This window comes from Falco rusticolus, chromosome 4 (assembly GCF_015220075.1).
Source record: "Falco rusticolus isolate bFalRus1 chromosome 4, bFalRus1.pri, whole genome shotgun sequence".
NCBI classification, from domain to species: domain Eukaryota; kingdom Metazoa; phylum Chordata; class Aves; order Falconiformes; family Falconidae; genus Falco; species Falco rusticolus.
The window spans coordinates 12,782,726-12,801,787 of record NC_051190.1 but is presented as its reverse complement, the minus strand read 5'-3'; the positions used below and the strand labels follow the sequence as shown (position 1 = coordinate 12,801,787).

At 42.6% G+C, this 19,062-nt stretch overlaps 1 protein-coding gene across 5 annotated transcripts in view; it reads right to left on the bottom strand.

Annotated features, from left to right (window-relative positions):
- Positions 1-19,062, bottom strand: part of SLC6A6 (solute carrier family 6 member 6) — a 114,705-nt gene that overhangs the window by 84,699 nt on the left and 10,944 nt on the right. For 3 of the 5 annotated variants that reach the window (XM_037387036.1, XM_037387041.1, XM_037387042.1), the window contains exon 2: positions 10,914-10,995. Coding sequence is in view for 1 of the 5 variants with exons in the window: in XM_037387035.1 (XP_037242932.1) it covers positions 3,649-3,679 (31 nt within the window). In the remaining 4 variants the exon portion in view is untranslated. Of the gene's footprint in view, positions 1-3,648; positions 3,805-6,303; positions 6,380-10,913; positions 10,996-19,062 lie in introns of all 5 variants that reach the window. The other 2 variants (XM_037387035.1, XM_037387040.1) reach the window with 1 other exon arrangement.

Sequence of the window (19,062 nt, the reverse complement as noted above, 5' to 3'; positions counted from 1 at the left end):
TGTCCCAGAGTGGTTTCCTCACCTATGGACTTCAACTACAGCAGCAAAGCCCTCTCCCTGTCTAGTGGGGAAGGGTGCCAGGTAAGCTTCCTCATTCTAACATTGCTCTTAAATGTCACTAAGGCGATTACACATGGGCACAAACCAGACTTCTCAGTTCCAGTGCAAGGAGAGTTCTGCTTTTGCTCTGAATCATTGATCTGAGCTCACTATTTTGGCCCTGTTTGAGTGTCAGATGACAACTCTGACCTGTAGTTTCGCTGTAGATTTGACTGAACCGCCATGAAAAGGTCAACTACGTTTATGAGATTCCAGCACAAGAGATGGGAAACACCCAATGACTGCTACTGCTTTCTGAGGCCTTTTTTGTCCATCAGACTTCAGCATCCTGAACCCAAATCCTTCCCCCAGTTTGTCCTCCAGCCCTGGCTACATGGTCTGTAGACAAATAACAGCCCCGCTTTTTTATTTCCTTCTGGAGGCACAGCGGCTGTTCTGTTTTGCTGCTGAATGAAGCAATGTTTTACCGGCTATGGTTTACTGATTTGCAGATTTTGGTGGCGACGCTGTCACAGAGTTCCCACCATCAGCCCCTGCCAGCATCTCCCCCCACCACAGAACACTCGGACCTTTCAGCTGGGCCAGTGCAGTTCTTCCCGGGGGCCATGCTGATTAGGAAACTGATCTGGTTGAAATAAATTGCAAAAACAAAAAAACACACAAGAAAGAAGACAAAATCCTTCCTATTTAACAGGATGTTCTGCTCATGGTCTTTAACCCCCATCAGCTCCTGATGCGGCTCACTGCAGAGTCACACAAAGAGTTATTTGGCACAACTGGGAGACAGCTGAGCTGGAGCAAAACGGTGGGAAAACAAGTCTGGGATAGAAGCACCTCAAGGTAATATAACCACTAAAGCTTCCTTGTCCTCAAACCATGGCCAGGGTTTCTTATCTTGGACTGACATTATCCACGAGATCACCATAACTTTCCAGTAAACAGCCAATTCATTTCACAATTTATACATAATTACACACCCCTCACATACCAGAGAATTAGCTCTACAGGCTCCTTTAGGGCCTTAAAAGGATCACTTAGGCTTCAGTTTTCATTTTTAAATGAATACAAGCATTCAGCTGAGCTGTAAACTATTAAAGCAAGACACCACTTCAGTGATAAACAAAATATTTTCCTAATAATTCACTTAATTGTCCCATTCATGGACCTATGCCTTTGGAATAGGACATGCTTTGTGATTCCAAATAACACAAATAATAACAACAGCACATTCCATTTTACTGAACGAAACAGTGATATACCAAAAGGCTCGTGATACATTATCATCGGCTGTGCAGGATGTGGGTGGGAAGCAGGAGGCTGCAAGAAGAGACAGATAGAACGGCTCCTACATGCGACTTTTTCCTCTACACTGCTATTTGCCTTTTGCTCAAGAAGTGCAGCAAATACATTAACACCCGCATGAAAAATGAGCTGAGGTAATTCCATCTATGAGCATGTGATCGGTCCCACTGCCACAAATGTTTTCCCTCTAGGTCTGTATCTGACACAGACTGACTCACGCTGCAGCCGTGTACGTCACTACTACCCGGCAGCATCAGGCTATCATTTGTTTCCTTTTGGAACGGGATGTTCTATAATAGCTCCAACTCCCACTCGACAGTTTATGAAATTGCAGTTCTTCCATACACCTCCTTTGTTCCTGAGCAGCAAGGAGTTTTCAGTTTGTTTCTAAGGTGCTAAAACAGGAGTGCGGAGTGGCCTGAGCTCAGGGATGCCTCACCCGAAATCTAACAGGATGTGTTCTTTTAATGGGATGAAGGTGTGATGGTTCCCAGTGTGCTGTAGAGTTTGTTCTTCAGGGAGACAAACGAGGGTACAGCGCAGAACTGTTGCTTCTAGGGTTGCTGCTTGAAGTACAGCCCCACGTCTCATTCACAGGGCTCCTTCTCCCGCAGCCAGGGAGACACTGTCACATAAATGGAAGGTGAAGCTCTGGACGTGCTGATGGAGCCGTCAAAGCAGACCCAGCTCTGCTTCAGAGTGCCTCACCACGATGCTCAAATAGGCAACACTTGCTTTTCAACACTGGCCAGTTTGATCCTCTGCTCCTAAAACGCTAATCTACATCTGTGTCTTAGTCTGGATCAGCTGTGTGCTTCCAATGTGAATCCCTGACTTACTGTGGTTCGGTTCATACCGTGGCACAATTTCAGAGCTCAGTCTACAGGACTAAGCTAGTGCCATACTCAGGGTAGAAACCCTGAGCGTCAATAGCATAGACATGGAGTTCTCAGCACCAACTGGTTTGTTGTGGTTTGGTGCTCCTGTTAGACCAAACTACCTGCTACTACTGCTTGCTACTAGCCTTTTAAAGCCAAAAGTCCTGGAGTTGTTGGACCCCAACACACAATCGTAAAAGGAGGAACTGATGTGGTTCTAGGGGTGCAGTGGAAGAGAGGAGGCTGCAGTCCCCCAGAGATTCCTGCTCATGTAAAGACCAAGTTCATCAGGATACGCCCGTAAAGCTGCCAAGTTTCCTGCTGGGAACATCTTCACAGGCAGCTGATACAAAAGGACAGAACGAAGGAAGCAGAGAGCCAAAGAATGAAAGGATGCAAAAGATGATGGCATTTCTCCTGCTTACTTTTGGGATGCTGCTATGATTTAAAGCAGGCTAACATGGATTTCTCTTCATCCTGGGTGCACAGTAAAATGGATGCATTGCTATGCAGAATCCAGTGTCTCCTGCTCCAAGTGCTGCTCCCCTATTTATCAAAGAGCTATAACCAAATGGAGATCTTCTATTACTTCCTAAGGGTGCAGCCATTCTTAATGAGGAGGTCAGTGCCAACTTCAAGCATGGTAAAAAGAGTATTCCTATCATTCTTCAGAAAAAATATTATCACTTACTACCTGTCACTGGGAATAAAATGGGAAGCTTAAAGATGATCTGGAATTAATTTGGAAAAGCAAATCTTATATTTGCAAATTGCGCATAACCTTTTTCTGAGAAACAGAAAAGTCCCTGAGGCTAGTGCCTGCAAGAGGATGCCCTAAGAGACTCTGAAGATGTTTATTCTGACCTCCTGGACCTTTGTCCAATGTACATTCATTGGGGTTAAATAAATAAGCATTAACAAACCCAAAGCTCCAGACCTTCCGATGTCCTGCATTGAGCCAAGACATTAAGTGAAGAGGCTTAAGTCACATTTATATTTCCTTTGACCTATAGATTGAGCCCAGGTCAGTCCATCCCAATTACTGAGTGAAAAGACCTTTATGGCTGCACTACCTTGCATTCAGTAGCCCGAGAAATCTTTAGAAACCACTGTAAAGGCAGCTCATCACAGCCTGGCATTCCCTGCTCACTGCAGCCACCTCCACACGCAGCACAGGCTGGGGAGGGCAATCAGCACTCCAGCCCTGACTTCAGTTTCACAACAGCCCCCAGAAACCCTCCTGGCAGTGTCTGGCCAGCTTCAGGCAACGCTGCACTGCAGGGATAACATTTGCTTAGGCTCTCTGTGCCGGCCCTCAAGCTTTGGCAGCCGTCAGGATAAAAGACAATCTATAAATGCAAGTCATTATAATCTTACAGATATCACCTATAACTTTACCTGGACTTACCTGGGTTGGAGGGCAGTGTTTCTCTTGACATTCAAAACGAACGCGTGCACTAAAGAATACGAGGCTTCTCGTACACAGGGTATTGTTCTGGATTTCGTATTTCTTCGGGGTTGTCTTGGCAACGAAGAGGGTTTGCCGCTAGAGGTGTGTGAAACACTGGGCAACAAAAAGCAAAATGACTCCCACTTGTTTCATTCCATCACCCAGTTAAACCAGACTCATTTTCAACCTGCCGGGATATTGTTGGTGTGCTGTGTGTCAGGAGGGACAGCACTAACCAGCACAGACACCTCTGTCCCCCCCCCCAGCACTGTGGTTTTGAAAATTGCAAAAAAATGACATTTTTCATTGGAAATGGTGTCTATCCAGACATCCTTACAAGCTCTGTTCCCTTTCTCCCTTCAACCACCTCCTTCAGGAGTAGTTCCCTGGAAGGCAATGAAACTGGTTATGGATGGTTTTAAGCAAAATTTGTTTTGTTTTGGATTTTTTTTAGTTTCAGTTACAGAAATTTTAAGTGATTTAAGTGAAGTCAATAGGTTTACTGTGGACTGATACCAATATAACCAAGTTTGCCAATTTTCCCCAATCTAAACGAGTCTTTCCTTCTGAAGAGAAGAGATGCTGGAGAGCTAATGCTACCCCTGGCTAGCACGCCAGTGGAAATGCCTGATGTGCCTATCTGGCTCAGCTTCTTCCATGGACAACAGACCATTATTTGTCATGGATGAGGTCCAGGAATTATTCTGGAAAGTTTTTAAAGCATCTTTGGAGGCAGTTTCACATTGCTTATTAATGTTATTTGCCTTTATTTTTACTTACTGAAGGCATTAAAAAAATTAACCCAAACAGCTGTTCAGATTCCTCTATTTTTATACAGCAAAAGGAAAAAAAAAATCTGAACAGCTGTGTCAGTAAAACACAAACCAGGTGGCCTCCCTAAGGCAAAGTTTGTGTGGAATCTGTAAGATAATGTTTTTATTATCTGAGTTATTGTATTTCTTTTTTATTACTTTTCTCTTGTGGATTCTTAAAGTGGTATTGGCCACTTGTTTCTTATCTTCATCCTCTTCCCTCAGTGTTTGAGCTGCACCACTACTCAACACAGAAATTATGGCGAATCAGCCATCAGGGGTGAAAATCACCCTTTTCAGCACAATCTTCCTGAATCTATTTTGAAGACTTGAATGAGATTTAAGGCTGGGTAAGAAGCAGTTTTACAAATCTGGCCTTTCTATGGGAGGAAATTCAGGCCATGGCACTGAACATCTACCTAGGAATGTGCAAGGGCTGCCCACGAAATGCTGGCAGAGGGAATTTGTTTTCCATGTTGTATAACTTAAGTCACCTGAGATGCACAGTTTTGTTCCAGTTCCTTGACAAGGTAGCTGGATCATCCTCAAGCAGAGGCTAATGACTCACGGTTACACAATAGGCTGAAAGAACAGTTGTTTTGTACTCCAGTGTGTGAAACACTGGGGATTTGTAAGCTGTTAGCCAAATTCTCAGCTGAGCAGCGCTGAAATCTATATAGCCAGATGGATTTACACCACAGTTGCCCCATTGCTGTCATCTCAGAGCATATCCCTACTTACACAGGCTCACGAAGAACTTCCCTTACTGAGGTTTTGAATTCCTCAAGCAGCTTCCCATCTTGCATGGAGCAAGCTTTAGCCTTCAAAGCTCTGATGCTCTTGCTAGCACAGCCTTGCCATGAGAGGCTCCCAGCCACCTGCTCCAGGGCACCACACTCCATCCGTGCTCCATCACACCATGGTCCAACCCTAAGCCTTGCCCAGCCACCCAGGGCTTATCTGCTAAGTCCCTTCCATAGAAACCCTCCTAAGAGTCTGCTTCCATTGCTATAAGAGAGTGCTGATTTATGGGTACGTTTTCCATACTGTTTATTGACATTTTTTCCCTGACTTCTGTCCTTGGTTATCAACTCTGTAGAACAAAGCGAAAGCACTGAAGTGCCTGAAAATCACCAGCCGCATTGCAGGTGTTAAAGCAAATTATATTCATAATAAGAACAGCAATGATAATTGTAGTAATAATTGAATCATTTGTTGCTGTTATTATTCTTTCTCCTATTCCTACAATATTTGACAAATGCAGTCTCTAAACAGTTCCTGAACCTGAAGAAACATTTTCAGGTGACACAGAGTGCAAAGAAAAGAGAAAACCATTTGATATTATTACAAACATATATAACTCGTATTGTACATATTATTATACAGTGATTTTATATTATTTTCCTGAACTTTCTAATTTTAAAGTTGCTTTTCAACTTATAACAGTAGCTAAATACCTGATATTTGTTTATATACCAGTAGAATTTTTTCTTCCTTTTTTTTTTTTAAAAAAAAGAAAATATGCAAAAAAGTCTGTACATGAGAAGGACCATCTTCCAGGGGAAACACAGCAGAACCATCACAGTCTAAAAGAGAATTTCATTCTCCTCTAAATCATTCCCTTTTGTATGTTTTCTTCATATGTAGTAGTTGGATGTGATTCCCTCTGTATGTACCAAGCCTGTGTTATTACAATTCCAGTATGATATATGTTTATTTTGAGTCTAACAAGATAATGAATCAGAAAATAGCATTGCACTTTATATTATTTATTTATTTATTGTCTTAGGATGAAATTTACCTGGGTCCAGAGAAAAAAATGAGGCTGTTACAGCCCTTTGTTTCATAGAAGTTATTTTCCTCTCAATGCCTATGCCCTGTGGACAGAAATTTATGTCACTGGTAGTGAATGAGAATTCTCCCATTCTCTCACTGCCTCTAGGTATGATTTCTATACCTTTCCTCATGCTTCCAATTTTGTATCCATTACTTGAATACTTGAAAACATGAAATATAATACCAACAATCACAAATCGATAAAGTCAGTAGTGTGTAGGGAATATTTTTTGTTCCTATTCAATCCTCTTGTAATTAAAGAAATCCTACTCAGTGATTTCATGTCTTCTGTGACATTAACATACATCTGATCTTAACCTTTCAGTTGAATTTTAGGGGCTGGTCGGCCATTAGGAAGGACTATTTCGCAGACAATTTCTGGGATGCAGATTTGTAAGATCTCAGTTCTTCTCTGAAGTACGTCACACACCAAGCAATGAAAAACGACTTTAAATGGAATGTGTACTAATAAGTGTAAGTATCAATGTGGAAAATTACATCACAGAATATAACAGCTCAATGTATTTAATAATACAACAGTAATTATCTTTAATAATACTAAAAATACAGTGAAAAACATTAAGAAACCTTTGTGTCCAAACACGTTCTGATTGCTGTATTTGCTAACTTTGCAAGAACTTAAGTCTCAAAGACTTGGGGTCTTTGTGAGATTAGATAGTATTCGTACACACAAAAGGCAGGAGAGAAGTTAAATGAACAAATGGCAAGTTTATCTCATATATGAGAGTTATAAAATCATTAAACAAGTAAAAGTTTATTCAGTTAATTGGCGAAGGCCCAGCAAGGATTTCACAACACTATCAGCAGAGTGTTGAAATATTTAAAAAAAAACAACCCAGCAACCAAATGCTCAGTTTCAGAGAAGCACTCTCATTTAAGAAACACTCTCTTAAGTATTTCTTAGATAACGAACTGTTTATCAGCACATGTGTATGTTCTTCCTGAAATCAAGGTCCATGCAAGATTTTTCCACATACACCAACATTCTCTCCATGTTTTGTGACTTCTCCTTACACAAGCACTAGGAACCCAGGAAAAGTGGAAGTAACAAACATATACAGTCATGAAGAGATATGACATATAAATATCAGTTATATTTACTTAGTGATTTGAGCTAAGATAGAGAGCATCAGAGTGTAATGAGTTAACCAACAGTAACTTCTGTCACTTTTCCTTGTGCACAGGGAAAAGAATCTCTTAAGAATGTGGATGGATAGGAATATGTCAAAGCAGGAGCACAGCGAAAGGTAGCTCATGCAACTGCTGATACAGTAGAAAATTGGAAAGCTCTGAAATGAAACAAATAAAATTGAGGGGTAACCTATACGAAAACAATGAAAGATGTGCTCTGGACATCCAGTAAAACCCCGGTGTAATTGTATTGATCATGCGGCATCCTTTGGAACAGAATGTTTCTAAATTTCTGCTCCATGATATATCTTTTCTTAGGAATAGTCTGACTATCTAGGAAATATTTCATCCTACCTTCCAGCACACACAGGAGTTTAAAAACAATGTAAATGTAAATACTTGCTGATGCCAAACTTCATTTGCCAAGAAGAAATGAAGCATTTTGTATCAGGATTACATTATAACCAAGATTAATTTTTGTATTGTCTCTGGCAATTCTTTAACAAGAATACCTCCTGATGAAACACAACACCTAACTTACAAGTTTCGTACATTCAGGGAAACCTCTCTCAACAGCTGACTGACAAACATTCATACAAAACAAGCTGTACTGTAACCTGCTTTTAATTTAACTGCCAGATACCACAGAGGTAAAGTCTTGGGAGATGGCACCAGGTTTTTGAAGGAGCTACCCTTCTTCACCCTGAGTGATAAAGATCTTATGGAAGCCAGAAGTATTTAACAAAACCAGTCGATGAATATAGCCCAAATTCTCTTAGGAGAAGGGAAACATCTCACCATCGTAATGTAAAGCAACCATCATCCAGCAAGCACCAGGCCAAGCCTTAAAGTGGTATATCACAGCATGAATTATATTGTCACGTCGCTTGGTGCAATTGCACAGATTGACTGATCACAAACTTGCCTGCACCTTCTGTATCCAGGTCTGCTCTGTTGCTTAGTAAAAGAAAGCAACCTCCATAGAAAAGCAACCACTTTATATAGCTACATTTGTAAATGTAGATTCATCAATATTCAAAACCATCTACTATAAATGCAAAGATTGGTTCTGGGAACAAAACAGGCATCATCAAAACACAAACCTAAGAAGAAATACAAGGGAATAGAAGAAAAGAAAGGACAGCTGACAAGTAGTAAAGAAACAGTGAGAAAATATTTGTGAATATGTCGGATTATTATGAAACAGATCTTCCCTTGCATCCAGTTTTAGTTACTTTTGAGAATAGCTGTGTGACTAAAAATTTGCTTGCGACTGTCATTCTCAAGACATACCATGTGCAAGATTCAGTCCTTGAAAGGAAATAAGCAGGAGTATCGTGCACTGTTTGAGTCTTGTTGACTTCTACCATGGCAAAACTTTTTGATTAGAAGTAAATTTTCCTGACTTTGCATAATGCAGCAGACTCTCCTTCCAACAACAAAGGATACTGAGTCAAATGTAGTTTATAAGGCGTAAGTCATTAAGCATGTCTGAGCTGACCAATCATGCCACGCAAACATGGATTCATCATCACTAAGTGATGTCAAAAAAAAACCCACATCAAGAAAACCAAAAGCTTAAAATTTGGAACAGCACAGAGACTAAAAATCTTCAGTTTCTACACAAGCCATTTGTCCAAACAAAAAACTCTAAACTTGACAAGGAAATTCTGTTGCTAAAAAGTGACATGCTCTGTTATACAATTACATTGCTGGTGTTCCCCTACTCCTCCTGAGTTTCTATCTAGGAAATATTTCCAGAACTTGCTGGTTCAGTTACCTCTTTCAGAGTCTTGGCATTCAGAGGTTCCAGCAACAAAGCCTTGTTATTATAAATACTTCAGCTATAACATTTCTGAGGAAATTAGACTGAGTATCATAATCTCCTGCTGACTCTCACCTAGCAATTTTAAATCCTCTAGTGTGGGAGAAGACTCTGAGGTCAAAACACTAATTTTGTTATTTCATTAAAAGCAAAAGAGGAAAATGAGGATAAAAATTCCAAACCCTGGGAAGGGTAGTCAGGAAACAGCAAGACAAGAGAAGATGAAAACCAGCATTACATTGATGACTCTGGAAAATCCCAAGTCGAAGTACATCACAAATTTTGTTTTGGTACAAAACGATTATAAACAGTACACTTGGATTGCACAGACTTTTTTTTTTAAAGTTCTTTTAACCTTTCTCATTCATCCTTGTACTTGAATAACAGCTCATCTTGAGCTTACAGTCATGCAAATTCTCCTCACTCACAGGTAAAGTTACATTCCCTTCCAGAAGATTACTTTTTTGAGTACTGACATCAGCCTTGAATGTCATCTTCTGGCCTTTAAACTTGTCACATGATATCTAGTATTTAGATATTAGCAGGTATCTAGAAATGAGCAGCTTTGACGTGACCAAGGGATTTCATCACCTCACAGAAGTACATGAAATGAATCAGCAGGAGCATGAAAGATGCTTTGTCGCTCTGTCTTGTACTCAGTGTTGCTTTACAGAATGACAAAATATCGAAGATAATGTCCAGCTTCTGGAACAAGCAAATCACAGACTAACTAATACAGAACATTAAAGCCAAAAGTAATTTTCCCTGCCCGCCCCAGAGAACTGTAACAAACCCTATAGAAAAGGCTGAATGAAATCTTGCTGAGTCCTGCATGGAGCCCAGTTGCAAGCCAAGAGTGATGCAAGATTTGCCTGGAGTTTGAACTCAGCCCTCTGCATTGTTCTGAGAGTTCACCATTAAAAGAAGAATAAATGTTAGCAATAAAAAGTCCAAGAGAATGAACATCTGAGAGCCCAGTCTAAAGATCTACAAGGGATCTTATAAATGTATAGTAAACATCCTCACTGATGGATTCCCCAGAGGAGCAAAATTCTACATTACCCACAAAGCACATTTTTTACAAACTGTTTCTGTCTGGATACAAAGAAGTGAAGCAGAGCATTTAACATATAACTTGTAAAAATCAAAGTTTAAAGCCAAGGAAAACAACCAAGATTAGAGCTGCTCAACCAAATCATAGCTCCCTTCACGTAGTTTCTTTTTATTCTTATAATTTGTCGATGAACCAGCAAATGAGACTCTTAACTGTCAGTACTGTTAGATCTCATGGCTTTGGGTGCACAAAGATAAATTAAAGAGTACGGGCTTAAATCACATCAACACTACAGGCAACTGCTGTGGGTTTTACCACCCAGTGTGTTGGTAAAGGATTAGGGTGTTTGCTGTCGATTCGTGCTCTGCTGCCCTAAGCTTTGAAGAATGCAGTAGGTCATGGCAATTTTTGTTGGCTCGGGTCCCTCATACATGGGCCGTGTGTGACCAAGAGTAGCTTCTCATGAACACAGCAGAAAGTCAAAAAGTCGAGCGTGCTCTGCCAAAAAGCCCCTGGGAGGCAGGGTTTGTTGGCATATCCCTACCTTCAAGCAAGCAGCCAGCAGGGGTGCATCTTAGTTATTCAGTTCCAGGCAGACACGGCATAGGTCTCTTCTAAGACAGACTCTGAAAGCAAAATTAGAGAAGATATGACTGGTTAAAAACAGAATATATGACTGATAAACACAAAAGGGGAAGACAGGAGAAAGACACGTACCAAAGAAAAGGCACAAACAGAACAGGAATATTGCTCTGTTACCAACAGCATTTGCACATACAGAATACACACATACAGGATTCTGTTCCTCCTCCTGGCATTCAGCCTTTGGTGGTGAAACAGCTGATGCTCTAGGCTACTGCGGTCCATCCCTTTTCCAGCTGGTCAGCTACCAGCTGAGGGACCCCCTTATGCACCACACAGATCTGGCAACAAGGGCTTGCGAGTTGAGTTTACGCCTGCACAGAGGTACTCGAGGTAGCCTTTAGCTGCTGAAATTCCTGCTGCCCTCACGTCTACTCCTTATCCTCTCCTAGGTCACAGCAGAAAAGGATGTGGGTGAACCACAGCTAGCCTGGTGATGGACTACCTCTTGGGATCCATCATGTTATGACCCTTTGATTCTGGAGCTGTAGTGAGATAATATTTGGGAAAAGGAAAAGAAAACATGCATCTAAGAAAAAATCTGGCATAAACCACATAGAACAGCTAAAGAAAAAGAAGCGACAACGAACAAGCTCTGCAGTCAAGGAAAGGGTAAAATCTTAGTCCTACTGAAGTCAGTGGGATGCTTGCCAGAAAGCTGTAGACAGCTTGTTTTATCCAGGATTTTTAATTAGTGATTAAATGATTCAATGGCAAGTTGGCTGTTTTAAGAAGGAAAAAAAATATCATAGAACAGCTCCAGCATGCCTCTCCCTGCCCCGCCTACCCCTTGGGAGGTACAGATCATATACAGCTTTTTTATGGGAGACTTGACAGGTATTTCATTGAACCTTAGTTGAAATCTGTAGTTTCCCAGGCCCTACCTCCTTCCCCAGTTTGGGGATGGAGATAGGAAACACCTGCTAATGACACCGGAGGCACAGCAAACAGCAAAAGTCATGTGTCAGCAGAAAGCACACTGGAAGCCTGGCCTCTCCGGTACAGACACAGACTATCTGATGGTGGATAGTATACATAAAGAAATAGGATTCTGCATTTACTTAATTGACATACATCTGAATGGATCTGAATTATTCTGGAGTGACACACCCATAAATAAATAAGGCATCTTGCCACCTTAAGGCGTAAGTCACTTTGTTAAAAGCCCCAAGACCCAAATCATCTATTCACCCCCCACACTTCTCTTATTCTGCTCGATTTTTCTGCTTTTCTCAGTCTCCTTCTGCTTTTCTTTCTCCAAAGTACATTGGTTTCTATGGAAACAAAACACGTCATCGGAATGGACAGAACTTGGTGACATCCCCAAGTGCAGGCAGAAAATGCAATTTAAATAAGCATTTTGCAATTTCTAACATGAGCCCAGGAAAGCGGCAGGCGATTATCCCATGCACGTGTGTGTACATGTGTTTGCGTGGGCAGCTGCCCGTGTGCCACACACTCCCTCTCGCCACGCGATTTACACACATGCAATGCCAACGGCTCCCCGGGACAGCGAGCAGCAGAAGGCTCAGCAGAATCCATCCCATCCTATTCTGTTTTAATATAGCTGAAAATTGCTTTGACAGCTGAATAGCTTCTTTGTTTATAACTCGTTCTTAGCTGACTCTGCTGCATTATGTAGCTTTGTAAAGAGATTACTTTGTCAAGAACTGAACATATATGGTCTGAGCATGAACAATTCAGCATGATGAACTGCATTCATTTTATATGACGTATGGGGCTGCAGTCCTGCTGTCTTTAATGTGTCTGGTTTTCTCTGGGCTTCATTTTCTGATCTTAAATGTTTTTTAAATTTTCTTGGGGTCTTTGGGATTATCATCTTTACTGTTTCCTGGACAGATGCAGAGAATTTTCAATATGTCAGATCTCAATATATTTTGTATCTTGCCCTAAATTTGGTTGTACCCAACCAAGTTTTTGGCTGCATATAACAGGAGATCATCATTATCCAGTTAGCTAATTATCCACCTGCAAATATCCTATTCCTGCCCTAAATTGCTACAGTTTTGTTAGTATTTGAATTAGTATTTCAACACAGCAGTACCCCAGCAAAGGCTTAGAAAATGGACTCCACTATAGGAACACCATATGGAACACATACAGCTTCCTACCTTGTCCCTTCACCCCCAGCCCTAAAAGCAAGCTTGTGTAGGCAGGTCTCCATCTACATGACTTCAGTACAGCTGCACGAGCCAGTCCCTTGCCTTTACAAAGCTTTTTCAAAAATATTAAAGCAAAACCAGCCTGCATCCCATTCCTGGCACTACCAGGGCCTTGCCCTGTGCACTGAATGAGCTGCGCAGGCTCTGCTGGCCACCGCCTGTGACGGGGCTTGAGCTGACCGCACTGCCGGTCTCATCATCCCCACTGCAGTTTCTACTTCTAGCCACGCTTGCTTAGAAATTACATTTCAGATTCACTTTGTGCCTTGCCCAGAGGCACAACACAGACTCAGGTAATTTTTCTCTGATTTCTCGTGGCTTTTTTCCTCTCTCCCTCCCTCAATTTTTTTCAATAAACACCGCTAATTCTGATAGGTGGATGATATGGTCCAGTATAAAGATGACTAAGAACATTAATTGTCCTAACAGCAAAATTCCTATTGACTTTGTAGTAGGCATTACATTGATTTTTTGGGGGGCTGGAGACTAAGAGCTTTACTTAAGAGACATAATTGGAGGCTCTTCTTGTGTGGGACAGAGAGCTGGGCCTCAAAGTATGTTGCATTTTAACAGTTTTTGCTCAGCCCGTGAACTGGTGGAACTCCAATTTACACTACGCGCCTGCTTCTGCACTCAGTGGTATATTACCACTTCTGAAAATACCAACCTTTTCTAAAAACAGAGGGGAAGTTTGTCAGACAGACAAATCCCTCCTTATCTCTTAGTCATAGCCATGATCTACTTCAGATGATTTAAAGCACTTCGTACATATTAACCTTACGTAAAAAAAAAAAAAAGAGACAAGAAAAAGACTTCTTTGCAAATCACTGTTTGAAAACAGAAGCCGCAGAAAGATTCCTCACAACCTTATTTGCTCCCACTCATACTCCTAATGTGCATATATTTCACAAGAGTTGGCACACTATGTGCTAACTTGTTGAAAATATATATATTAAATTCACCATCTGTGTGGAAGTTCTTTGTACTAGAAACCAGTGTCTCGACTAATGAATTCCTTATCTTCCACCCCTCCAGCGAATGATGGACTGGCTGTCTATCACTGACCAAAACAATGCCACTGCCCATGCAATATTCAGGTAGATGATGAAAGGATTCATGGGCAGTTTGGAAACAATTATTCTTGTTGTACTGGGAATTTTCAGATTTAGCAAGAAGTCATGAGATCTTCAGAGAGTCAGTAAATTTCCACAGACTGTTTCCGTTCTTCACCCCCCCTTGTGGCAAACCTGGCTGAACCACCAAACATGTCTCAATCGGTCTGCAACCTGCTCTGCCGCAGGAGCCCTCGGAAAATCCCAGGCCAGCTGTATCAGGTTATGGCTGGAGCCAATAAAGGTAGCAGTGATTTGCACCATCACTGATGGTGTGCGTTGGTGGGAGAGGGTTGAAGTCAACTGGATGAAATACACCGTGGAAAAAAAAAAAAAAAAAGAGCATGAGAAAGAGAAAAGGATAGTCATGCTTTGCAGAGATGTAAAAGGTTTCCAAGGTCAGAGGACTTCAATACAGAGAGAAAATGAGAAGTAGAGAGGGGAAGGAAGGTGTGTCATCAACTCACACCATCATCTTCCAGGAGTAAATAATGCAGCTTTACATATGCTAAGTGTGCCTCAAACTTCCCTTCAAGAAAAGCTCCATATTGCTAATATCCTACATGGTGGATTTCCATGATTGCGTATCAACTCATTTGTGCTGCTAGCACCTGGAAACATGAATTTAAGTCTCTAAAAACATCTAAAATCCCTGCCTCCAACTCTAGTCTCAGTTGTTCCCTGCCAGTGTATATAACATGACAGTCCTTCTATAACGTAATTGTTAATAACAAGTTAGATATGTCCCACCTAAAGAAGCATCCATGGGTCATTGAGTGTCCACCTACAATCACATATGAAAACACAAGAGCTCACTAAAGGCCCCTTTTCCTTAAATTCTGGGCCCTGACAATCCAACCACCAGTAAAATGATGAATTTACTCCATTGGGTGTATGGCCTTTTTGTGTTTTCTCTCCGGGACTGGGCCAGGAAATGCGTTAGACAGTGGACTCCAGGCTTGTGCCACTTCTGACTCTCCACTGGCTCACCAAGGCTCAGACGGTTGACTTGCATTATATCCTCATGGATATGGGAATACACTTACCCAGAAAGAAGTTCTTGTACATTCTGGTTTCCAGAAAGAGGACTAAAAATGCAAGGCTGATGCTATTAGCAGATGAATACTTTCCTTTTGTTCACAGTGCTTTCAGCTTTTTGTACTTCTTGGAAAAGCAGGTATGGTGGCAATAAAAATCACAGGCCCAGCACTCAGTGCCTGTACACCGACAGAGGTAAAGGTGATGGTCCTGAGCTTATAATTGGGATTAGTAGGTCAGACCACTATGGATCAAAGCATTTAAGACTCCACCTGCAGAGCTAGATAAATCAAGGAATTGCAAGGCTATTACAAATAGGCCTTTACTGTCAATGACTGATTTTTCGTAAGGATTGGCAAGGTTTCTGTGGATCTCAGCCATGAAATTCTAAAACAGAAAGAATCACCCCAAAGAAGGTCCAGTGTGGTTTCCTTTGATGAGAAGGGATAGGGATAGGTGCAAGAATTTCCTCATTCTCTTGTCTCAGAGACAGGCAGCGCAATTTTGCACAACTGCAACAACTTGGCTCAGCCATCCATGGGGATTGTCAAATTCTCCCTCAGCAGGGAAAAAGTCCACCTGAAAAAGAAGTGATGGGAAAGGAATCCCCAACAGCCACTGCCCTAGCCTGAATGCTATGAGGCTCCACTGGTCCTGCTCTGTAAACAGGAATTGCCTTTGGATCCTTAAAAAACATGCACTATATCATTCTGGAATGGCATTAATCTCTCTGTCATAGAGGTCAAAGCAAGATTTCTATTATAAGCTCTGTGAAGCACACCTCCTTTCCAGCCACTCGCTCGCAGGGAACAAAATCCAGCCAGCCAAAATGGTCTGTGTGTAACAGGACCCCAGAGCAAGCACTTGAGGCAACGTGGGTGAGGCATCTGGGAGCCGCGAGACCTCCGAGCTGGAGGCCAGGCCCTCAGTGAGGCAATACTGGCTCAGTGCCACAGTCAAGGAAGCAAAATAGAGTTTTCTCTTTGGTTCCTTGCAAAGGACAATGGTCTATTCACAGCCAAGACCAGCTGGAGAGGCCACCGCCTCACCTCCCACCCAAGGTCCAGCAGAGCCTTGCCACGGCACTCCCCAGCAGCAACCGTGCTCCTCGCCTGCCCCTGCCATGCTTTCCTCTTCCCCTAGCACCTTTGCAACAGCCCTTTTTCATCCATCTTGATAGCACTTATGACAGCTAGAGCCCAGGTAAGGTTGGGCTTTGTGGTTACAGATAACAACATCCCAACCTTGGAGTCACATTGGCTGGAGAAATGATTAACGTGTCCCAAGGCACCAACACTGATACCCAGGGTGTGGTAAGCCAGGGGTTAGCTGAGGACCCTCAGCTTCTCTTTCTTTAACACATTTTCTGTGTATTTTCCTAGGGGTCCAGAGTGCACGTTGGCTTTGCTGATAAACTTATCAGTAGCAGAGTGAAACATCCGTTTCGTTTCTACTGTTTACACAGAGCCTGTTTCTCCAGTTGGTAAGTCGGCATTGAGTGAACAGGGTGACCCTGTGTTTTCTTCCATCCCCTGTGAACATTGCTCCTCGCAGCGTGTGCTACACATCAGAAGATGGGGGACAGATGCTGCGTCAGGGGCCAGCCCTCCCCCACCCCTATCCTGGATGTCCCTATACATCATTCCCAGCCCCAACCCAACCCCTAGAGATGAGGAAAGGCTGTGGCACAGTATGTGGACGCCGATTACATCTCCAAACAGGAGGAACACACAATCAGTGGGATCCGCCTGCTTTCTAGCCCCTTTGTGCTCAGGGGCAGAAATACAAATAAGCCTCAATGTCTTTTTCCTGCTTATATGAACTGAGATCCGTTTTTCAATAGCAGGCCCTGGCAGATAAGTACTCCCTTTTCTTGGTATTTATTTTTTGGGAGGGAAAGCCTTTTACTGGCTCCCATGACACACTCCTGCAGCACTCAGGAGGTGCAACGGGGCGGCAGGTAGAGCTGTGATTCAGGGATGCTCCTACACCCACTGGAAGCTAGTGTTGCCATGCCAACCCTGAACAACTTGCAGGCAGGCAGCCCGGGGCACAGTAGGCTGCTACAAGGTCTGTGCTTTTGTAGATCAATTAGTCCCAGGACCCTTCAGTGGAGGATTTGGGTGAAGCTTTGACCGTAGGATGGATAACAGTGTCCCAGTGCATGCTCAGCTCATGGGCTCATCTCCCTGCCCCCGTGCTGTCTCAGAGAGACTAGGGCCAGAAACTTTATGAGTTTTCCTCCTAAATGAATTACATCACACAACCATTGCTAATAGCTTGTGTTGTTTCAGAAGGACCACAGAGAGAGAAGCGGGTAGGAATGGCAACAATCCTCCCAACAAGCCCAGGCACCCCCTTGGCAGCAGCCGCACCCACCTCTCACCCGCTCAGCATGTAATGTCATGCACTGTGTGAGACGGCGACCCGGAGCCTGTCTAAAGCAAAACAGACAGGACACGAACCATTACCTTTCCTCTGCTTAGACTCACCAAAAGGGATGTTTGGAAAGCTGTTCTTTCTGCAAAGCACTCAAGTGGCAAATCCAGCTCTGTGCAAAGCCAGCAGAGGTGGAGAGCCCTGCAGACAGCTCATAAGATGAAGACTCAGGTTTGAACTTTATTGTCTTATTGCACTTGGAGAATTCCCTGGGTATTTTCTAGGTTATTTCCTTATTGCTCTCTGGGTAAACTAGGTCAAAATGTTTGCCTTGTCTGAACCTTGGCTTGTCCATATATAAAATCAAGGCAATGGGACAAGTTGTGACCTGCTTTTTCTGCATGGACTTCAACCTTATGGAAAGGCCGTACAATTCCCCTCTCCATTAGAGCCAGGAAGGCCTCTGAAATCCCCACATTCGCAACAGCTCAGAAGTGCTACATGCTGCTATAGGCAACTCAAGAAGAGTACGTGTGAAATGTGGACAACAACTAGACTGATGTACTCAGGCTTGGGTAGCTTTTTGTCCTTAAGAGCCAAAAAAAAAAAGGTGCATCACCTATAATGGTGTTTTCTTGAACAGCCTGCCAGCTAAAATAGGAATACCTTTACAGATCACAATATCTGAAATCTCAAGAAGCACTACAGGAACAAAGGAATTCCACCACCCACTGTGCTGCATCCCAGATCCGGCTGTTCCCTCCTGAGATACAGCCTTGTTGGCTGCCACGCCACACAAACTGTTAGTTCACCTGCACTGACCTTCTCAGTCGAAAGCTCAGCATTTAAAACCGCTGTAATGTTTGGAGATCCTGCAGCAAGTATAGCAGGATCTGATAAAGAGAAAGCTACTGTGAACAAACAATGCAGACAGACAGAGAGGTTGTCAAGTGCCTTTGAGCCTGAATTGATACACATGGCTATCAGGTTTCCCTTAGCAAAAAAGGGGTAATCTACAGCACCACAGATAGGAAATAGGATTTTTTTTAAGAAGGTAGGCTGCTTTCAGATGTCTGCTAGCAACAATGTTTTACTGCATTGTTAATATACAGGGGAAAGGATACCAACTCATAGCACCCAAGACATGGGGTTGTTCTTCCGAGAGCCACTGTATTTCAGTGTCTGCATTGAATATGGCAATAAACCTGGACCAATTTCAGTGTATGTTACACTGCACCAGCACTCTCCTACTATCTATAGCTTCCTATCCTTTCTTATATGGTAAGATCCAGCAATCTGGATAGATTTTTTTACTTGAGTGACTCCATACTCCTTTAGG